Source organism: Daphnia pulex, chromosome 12 (assembly GCF_021134715.1).
Source record: "Daphnia pulex isolate KAP4 chromosome 12, ASM2113471v1".
Classification (NCBI taxonomy): Eukaryota; Metazoa; Arthropoda; class Branchiopoda; order Diplostraca; family Daphniidae; genus Daphnia; species Daphnia pulex.
The window spans coordinates 6,002,008-6,010,677 of record NC_060028.1 but is presented as its reverse complement, the minus strand read 5'-3'; the positions used below and the strand labels follow the sequence as shown (position 1 = coordinate 6,010,677).

The window sequence follows — 8,670 nt, the reverse complement described above, 5'->3', positions numbered from 1 at the left end:
CATTCACCATCGACCAATGCAGGGCCCGCCAGAAGGTACTGCGCTTGAAGATAACCGGATGCTGCACCCGTATGCGGAAAGTTATAACCAACAAGCTTTCACGCCGTGAAGCCACGCGCCTCCTGGATGAGGCTCGCACTCTCCTTGGTGATTCCGGCCCGATTAATGACCGTTTATTGGAGCTGTTGGAGGAGGCTGAAGGAGAGCAACAACAAGAATCATTCCTGCGTTACGGAGGAGATGTTGACGCAGTGGCGGACGAGGTGGCTGCTTATATCTCTAGCTGAGAGGGGGATTCAGCTTCCGTCCCTGGATGGGATCCTACAGATCCGGAAGTAATCGCAGCCCGACAACGAGCCCAAGACGCCACGAAGGTTTACGAGGAGGCCGCCAAAGCAGCCGAAGAAGCATTGAAGGAGATGGAGGCAGCAAAGCAGTCCGTTCAGGACCTAGGGGAGGAGGAGGACTTAAATGGAGATCGAAAGGACGATTTTAAGTCGATTATCTCCGTACCCCCGTACAAACCGGTAGCACGAGTTCATGCTCCGGATGAATGGATCACCAACTATTGCAGTGGAAGAGAGAAGCCCTTCGTTTATTCCGGTGATCATCGCCATACATCGGTTCGAGTTAATTTGGAGGTTTACTCTGGGCGCGCTCTGGATTGGTTTGAGTGGATCGACCTCTTTCACTCACTCGTACACCAGACCGGCAAGGCACCTGGAGAGAAGCTGGCGATTTTGAAGAGGAAAGTACGGGGAGAGACGGCCGATTTAGTTTACGGATTAGGTGGAGGTGAGCTGGCCTACAAGGAGTCTCTCCGACGTTTGAAGGAGACATGTGGCAGCCGTGCAGTTATCCGTGCAGCACATCTTCAAGCCTTGGATCGAGTCGAGCCTCAAACGCCCGCTACATTCCGTAGATTTGCCGAAAAGGTGAGGACTCACCTCTTCAATCTCACTTGGATCGGGGAGACCGGCCATGCTGATTTGATCGAGCGGCTCACGCAGAAGCTCCAGCCCCAGGATCGGTTGCACTGGAATGACGGCCAGCGTGGAGGATTGGAGCGTCGCACCATGAACGAGTTTGGCCACTGGCTATGTACGCGAGCGGCTGCCTACCAGAATGCATACTCCATTGCCGCCGAACAGCACCAGAGAAGCAATTCAAAATAGCTTCAATGTAAACAGCATTATTACAATCCAGCAAGGCCACCCCAGACAACAACCCGCATCATCAGAAGAGGCATTCACGGGCCCACCAGGCCTCCACCAATCACCGAGCTGGACCGGCTCGAGGGGCTCCTGCCCCTACGCCTCGTGAAGGAACGACACCAGTATCCAAGCCTCCATATTGTTTTAAATGTGAGGGTGAGCATCGGTTGGCTGATTGCCAATTCTTCAAGAATATGCCCGTGGCCTGACGAATGACCTTCATCATGGTGCGTGGCCTGTGTTACTGTTGCTTCGGCGTACGACATGGAGCTGGCAACTGTAGTTTCAAGAAAGAATGCGGCAAGGACGGATGCAAGACGTTCCACCACCCTCTGATCCACACTGACCGGGGACTTCCGGAGAGAACGGGCACCTCACATTCGGCCAGAGCAACGTCCGGTACCATCGCCTTTGGTGTGATCCGCCTCGACGCCATGAATGCTGACGGGGAGCTGGTTCCCATCAATGTCATGTTGGACGCCGGGAGCAACACAACTTTCATCCGTGAGGGATTGGTTCGTTCGCTACGGATTTCAGGCGAGCGACAGACACTTCGGATCCAGGGAGTAGCTGATGCGGCTTCAACGCATCCGAATTCAGAAGAATTGTTTCTCCAGCTGAAAACGGCCTTCGGTGACATGGTGACTCTGAAGGGCTCGACCTTAAAGACCGTGACACAGCCAGTTCCCGTGCACAATTGGGAGCAGCTTCGCCACCGTTGGACCCACCTTAACGACTTGCTGCCGCTACGCAGCTCCGGCGGAAGAATTGACGTCCTGATTGGTTTAAACCATACAACTCTCATCACACCGACAGATTATCGACTTGGAGCCGACGACGAGCCAGCAGCTATCAAGACCAGGCTAGGATGGACAATCCTTGGTGTGCTGAGATCAGGATCGACGACGGAGGCCCTCTGCCACCGTTCCTTTGCCTCATCAGACGTACACATCACAGCGGAGCTGGTGGAACAACTACGACGGTTCTGCGACACCGAATCATTCGGTACCGAGTACCAGGGTGCCGGAATGTCCACCGAAGATCGACGGGCAGTCGCGAGGCTGGACGCTGAGACCAAGAAGCTGGATGTGGGTTACCAGGCCCCAATTCTCTGGAAGGATGAAGAGCCTCCATTGCTGCCCGACAACCGGAGTGTAGCTGATTCCCGTATTCGTCCGCTTTTGAACAAATTTGCAAGAGATCCAGCCTATGAGAAACACTATCGAGAGTCGATGGCCAAGAACTTTGCTGAAGGTTATGCAAGGCGGCTGTCTACCACAGAGGTCGAGGAGCGGCCAACTCGATATTGGCTACCCCATTTTGCAGTACCCAAGGTTGCCGGCCATCCTGAGCTGCGGTTGGTGTTCGACGCAGCTGCCAAGTACCGTGGGAGGAGCCTTAATGATTACGTCACACCTGGTCCAGCACTTCAAAATCCGCTGCCAGCGGTAATTCTACACTTCCGGGAAGGAGAGGTGGCGTGGTTGGCAGACATAGGAGCCATGTTCAGCCGGATCCGACTAGACGACGTGGATCGACGCTACCTTCGATTCCTCTGGCCGGAAGAGGACGGAACATTGACAACGTGTGAGATGACACGGGTGACCTTTGGTGTCTCATGTTCGCCCTATACGGCTATTCGAACGACCTGGAGAGCAGCAGACGACGCCGCCGTAGACACGGGTGAGGCAGCAGCCGCCATCCGGAGGTACCTCTACGTGGACGATTACCTGGATTCCAGCAAGACCACTGACGAGGCATTGCGCCGGGCGACAGCAGTCAACAAGGCTCTGAGCAGTGGCGACTTCCACCTGAACCATTGGGTGACCAACGATGCACGCCTGCTGGAGCAGCTTTCGATTCCGGACCCAAAGGAGAGCGGCGTCAACACGGTCAACCTTGGCGCTGACGACGCCGAGATGGTCCTTGGCGTCACCTGGAGGCCCGCCACTGATGTTTTAGGGTTTCGTGTCCGGTTGGCAGAGATCAACTATACCCGTGCCGGCCTCCTTTCGAAAGTTGCCGGATTGTTTGATCCCCTCGGCGCCGCAGCCCCAATCACCGTTAAGGCCAAGATACGTCTTCGCCACCTTGGCGTGAAAGGCCTGAAATGGGAGGATTCGGTGACTGGACCGGACCGTGAATGGTGGGAGAGCTATTTTGACACAATGCAGCAGCTAAAGACGGTGGAATTTGCCCGCTGCCTCTTTCCGGATGAAGACCGAATCGTCCGGACCGAACTGGACACGTTCGTGGACGCCTCTGAGGAGGCCTGCGCCACCGTATGTTTTATCCGTAATGTTTACCGTGACCACCGAGTGATCGTGCGCTTCATCAAGGCCGTGACAAAGTTGGCGCCGCTGAAAACAGTGTCCGTGTGCAAGTTGGAGCTGAACGCTGGACTTCTTGGAGCGCGTTTGGCCCGTTTTGTGGAATCTTCATTGACCCGGAAGATCGCAGCGCGTCGTTTCTGGACCGATAGCAGTACGGTGCGCAACTGGGTTCGAGCGTTATCTGGTGACTACCAGGTCTACGTGAGCAATCGTATCGGTGAAATCCAGACCCTATCGGACCCTTCAGAGTGGCGTTTCGTCCCGGGAGTCCTAAACCCAGCGGATGCGGCGACCCGCTCTCAACTGGATGACCGGGCAATCCCAGCGTGTTGGTTGGACGGACCACCCTTCTTGTATCAAGAGGAGACGGCCTGGCCGCAAGACCTCCCCTGGACCTTGGAGAAGGCGGAAATGCGTGGGGCCCGCGCCCATGTGAGTGATGTCGTGTCGGAGAAAATAGTGCCATTCGACTGGAAGACGGTGAAGATAGCTGCCAGCGACGTGCCTACTCTCATCAGATTAGAGAATGACTATCTCGATCTCGTCCGACGGTGCCAGAGGGAGACCTATCCCGAGGAGATAAGCAGACTGGAGCGTGGAAAAGTGATTCGCCCTACATCACCCTTGCAGCCCTTGACCCCCTTTCTGGATGCTGACAAGGTGTTGCGGCTTGGAGGCCGTCTCAGCAGAGCGAATTTACCGTACGAGGTTCTCCACCCGCCGATTCTGAATGGCCGACATCTGTTAGCGCGAGCAATCATCCACGCCTTTCATGAGCAGCTTCATCATTCCGGAACCGACATGGTGCTTGCCCAGGTGCGACAACATTTCTGGATCACAGCAGGAAGAGAGGCGGTCAAGAGAGCTCGCAACGAGTGTCTAGCGTGTCGGCGTTTCCGACCAAAAGCAGCGCTACAGATGATGGCGGACGTTCACAGGGCCCGGCTAGGTGCTCATCAGCCTCCGTTCACCTACACCTCCGTCGACTATTTCGGCCCCATTGACATCGCCTACCACAGAGGGATGGCCAAGCGATGGGGCGTCCTGTTTACGTGTTTAGTGACGCGTGCCGTGTACGTCGACGTGGCGATCTCTCTATCAGCCAACGATTTCTTGCTGGTTTTGCGCCGCTTCGTTTCTATCTACCGCAAGCCAGCTGAGATGTTCTCCGACAACGGAACTAATTTGACCGGGGCGGAGCGACTATTACGTGAAGAGCTAGAGAGACTAAAGGAGAGTTCGGCGTTGGAGACGGAGCTCAAAGCTTTCGGGATTCGATGGTGGTTCCAGCCAGCCCAGACAACCCACTTTGGTGGAGCTCACGAATCACTGGTGCGTTCGGTCAAGCGAGCGCTCTACCCCGTGCTGGAGAAGGAGTTGAACGGTCAGCGTAATCCGAGCGAGGAGATTCTTCGGACGCTCCTGTTTGAGGTGTCAGGACTGCTCAATTCCCGCCCACTGACTTATGTCAGCTCAGATGCGGACGAGGCAGTATCCCACGGACGAGGCGGATGAGGCAGTATCCCAATTTGGAAAAACAGTTGAAAAGTAGCCAGTCTGACCGAAAGTGGAGGAGTCACTCTCTTTTGGAACCGATCTTGTTGCGTTGTGACTCCAAAGATGAGGTTAGAGTTCTTGACACCGAAACGTATTGGAACAGAGTGTTGTCTTTAAAGATCGACGGAAAGCCGCTAGATTTCCCAATCTCAGCATTTGTATTGAATTTCTGTTTTCCATGCCGTTCAGCAATGTTATAGCTGAACGGGAATTAAGTGCTTTTAAACTGATCAAAACCGATCATCGTAATCTGCTTCACAATCTAACTGTTTGTTCTCTCCTTCGAATCAAGCATTGATGGTCTAACGAAGATCATTCTGCTTCTAGTGTCGTTATCCCTAAAAACTTGTCGATAAAGTTAAGTCCGTTAAGGCTAATGTATCCATTGCAAATGGAATGTTGAAGGGTTTTTAACCTTTTACATGTTCTTACCGTTAACTTCCAACAACCTCCCAAAAAATGTGAAAACTTTTTCAATGTGAGAATGTTATTCGGAAATGTTCAGTCAAACACTAGTCAAAAAGCAATAAAGAAATTCGTTTTGTTTTTTCAATTTCTTTTCTTTTTCTTTTTTTTTCATTGAAATGACCAGGGTTTTTTGGGGGTTTTCCCTCAAAAAAAACTTTAAATAAGGTTTTCTGGCAACACCACAGGGTATCCCAGAAACAAGAAGTGGAAGCACTGATTGTCATGGAAAATATTCAAGGATCGTTACCTGTGAAGCTCTGGCAAAGGCTGTTTGATCGACCAAACCAGATCCTCCGGCTACGCTTGACGGATCAGAGACGCCGACTAGGTACGTGGCTTGTTAGAGCAGCCTCGACAAGTCCAGTAATGGTATTCGAAACGTCTTTGACAGCTTCGCCAACGCTTTGTTGGCATTGTTAGCGGTGCCGGTCATGCCATCGCCCAGGCTCTTAGATTTCTCCATGATCGTGTCTAGGCATTCAAAGTAAGACATGTCGTTAACCGGTTCGTTGGGCTTTTCCAAAAGCGAGCGAGTTCCCACTGGATGGCCCGCAAGACATTTTCGCATTTCTTTTGACGACCGTCCTACCATTGCTGTGATTGTTGCCTCCTCTGCCATCGCCGTTGTTGTGGGCCGTTGTTGTGGGCTGTTGTTGTGAGCCGTCGTCGGCTTGACACCCGCCATAGTCATAGCGGTGTCTTAGGGAAATACCGTGGATCTGAAATAGCCCAAAGAAATTTGCTTTAGCAAATGTAGAAGGGATGTAAACTCAACAGTGCCCTTACAGTAGGAGGTGAAGTGTGATCGATAATCTGCAGTCCACCTGAAGCCTCAAGGTCCCGCATAGTTTCTCACACATCTGGCACGCCAAACAATGAATCCCAATTTAGGGGCAAACCTCAACCTAGAAAAATTTAAAAAAGGGGTTGAAAGCAAATTGCAAAAAGCAATGTAGTTGAATTCAATAATGTTTCGTACTGAAAGACTTTAGTTCAATAATGCATTTATTTAGATCTTTAAAATATCTTACGGGGGTGTTGGCACTTTTCCTGCTAGTCTGGTCATGGAGGCCAGCAATGTCCACATTTGCTTCACATTGCAATTTCATCTCTATATGCAGTCTGCAGTTCTGAAATGTTATCTTGATATCGTCCAATAACTGAAATAGAAAGTTTACAATGAAATATGTTCTAGAAGCACACACACGACGTTTAGCTACTCACTCACTCAAACCAGGTTTCTTGAAAAAAAAAATTTCAGTGCTGAAAGAAGCAAGGTTAATTAGTGAAGGCAGCAACTTTAACACAGTTTTCTCCAACTTCACACTTCACTGAAAACAGAAAAGAAAACAAGACGTTCGAAGCGGCCGACACACCACAAACTGCCAACGAGAACAACATTGGACACTAAAATGCAGAACAGTAAAATATGGGAATTCCGCTTCTTCTTTTCGGCAAATAAAGAGAGATAGGATTTGGCCACCTGGTGCCAAGACCAAGAAATTATTCAGGACAGCTGACGCGAGTTTTTTTTTTTTTTTTAAGTACTGTACCTCTGCTGGGACTCTTTCCAAGAGGAAAGATTTTACCCTTTCATCCATGGTCAACATATCCAGTATTGTTTTTGAGATCGTAAATCATGTTCTGTTCTCCTCCATGAAGGCGACAAATTCCAACCTTCGAGCGCGAACGGGTCATGGACGTTCAGGCCCCGGCGTTCAGCAGGCCCTACTTTCTATGTGGGCGCGAACGAGATATCTCTGAAGACGCGTGTTGACCAACTTGAATCTGAATAACACTCAATTCATAAATTTTATAAAATTAATTTTCTTAATTGCACAATCTCTCTCAGACACTTCCCTCACTCTCAGAATCGAAGACTTTTTTGCATTTCAAGAAAGTAAGAGACCGCATTCTATTTTCTGAAATCAGTCAGTAAGAAGTAAGAGGCAGTTTTCTATAAAATAGAAAGTGGTCTCTTATTAATTTTGTTTGCATTCTAAGATTGAATTGTGAGAACGCTACCATAAGCGTCATTATCATTCGCTATCTTAGCCAAGTTTTTCACAACAATCCCACGTCACCCCAGTCCAAGTGTCTCATCTTTGTGTTAACTTGCCACTTGGGACTTTTGAAGTCTTGGAATATGCTGTAATTTTTTTGCAATTTCCGAAAGTTATATCATGTGTAAAATCAATTAACATTTATTTAAATAAAAAATTCCGAAATGGTTTAAAAAATATAAAAAAAGGAAATAGACCTGGCCAAGAAAAAAGGGTGTGGAGTTCCTTGCCTGGCAAGGTTTTCTTTCAAGAACTTACCAGTATTCAAATAGAATTGTTTTGCTAAAGGTAATCGGCAATAATCATTGCAACAGTCAATGATCAGCCGGCCACAATAGGGCTCTTTGGGATCTGTTTTCTTTAGCCGTTTTATCTGGCAACGCAGCATGGCTGGGCGTTTTGGTAGGGCGAGAAAGGGGAGAAGAGGGAGAATGGGAGGAATGGGAGGGAGGAGGGCGTCCTCCCATTCTCCCTCTTCTCCCCTTTCTCTCCTCCCAAAGAGAAGATCCCAAAGAGCCCTATACACATGGCCAGGAGAGTATTCTGTTTAGCTACCGTTTTCCAGGGGTAGCAAATTGGGGATAGCCAGTGTCAGGTAGCCGGTGTCGGGGTAGTCAGTGTCGGCCTTCTGGGTAGCCAGTTTCGGGTAGCCAGTGTCGGGGTAGCCAGTGTTGACCCCCCGGGTAGCCAGTGTCGAAGGTAGCAGGTGTCGTTTTCGCCCACCGGAAGAAGATGTCTTGTCGTTTTTTATACAATGACTTTCATCACATATTATCAATTCCGGTCCTGTTTTAACTAAAGCTCAGTAAATTTCTGTGATAAACAGAGAAAACGCGCGCTTATGAGGGGGCGACAACTCGGCGTGGGTGGGAATGGAGGGAGGGGAGAAGGGGACTAGAACGGGCCAAAAAATAAAATTTATTTTAAATTTACAATTGACTATATATGACGCGAAAAGTCTGAAAATGAAGTCTGTTGTTGAGTTAGTAAAGTTCTTCATTTCATAGTTTTCCGCGTCTTCCTAGCTTAACCCAT

The 8,670-nt window shown here is 49.9% G+C and overlaps 1 protein-coding gene and 1 long non-coding RNA gene across 2 annotated transcripts; one reads left to right on the top strand and one right to left on the bottom strand.

The window, feature by feature from the left end:
- Positions 1–1,438: 1,438 nt before the first annotated feature.
- On the top strand, positions 1,439–5,062 carry LOC124209969. Its single transcript, XM_046608221.1, has one exon. The coding sequence runs from the start codon at positions 1,439–1,441 to the stop codon at positions 5,060–5,062; it is 3,624 nt and encodes a 1,207-aa protein (XP_046464177.1).
- Positions 5,063–5,573: 511 nt separating this feature from the next.
- On the bottom strand, positions 5,574–6,978 carry LOC124209810. Its single transcript, XR_006881076.1, has 5 exons — positions 6,797–6,978; positions 6,604–6,732; positions 6,359–6,477; positions 6,162–6,291; positions 5,574–6,043 (listed from the first exon to the last, which is right to left on the bottom strand). It is a non-coding gene; the product is annotated as an uncharacterized LOC124209810 (long non-coding RNA).
- Positions 6,979–8,670: the final 1,692 nt, after the last annotated feature.

Coding starts and splice junctions, on each gene's coding strand:
- LOC124209969 (XM_046608221.1), top strand. CDS start 1,439: ATGGTGCGTGGCCTGTGTTACTGTTGCTTCGGCGTACGACATGGAGCT.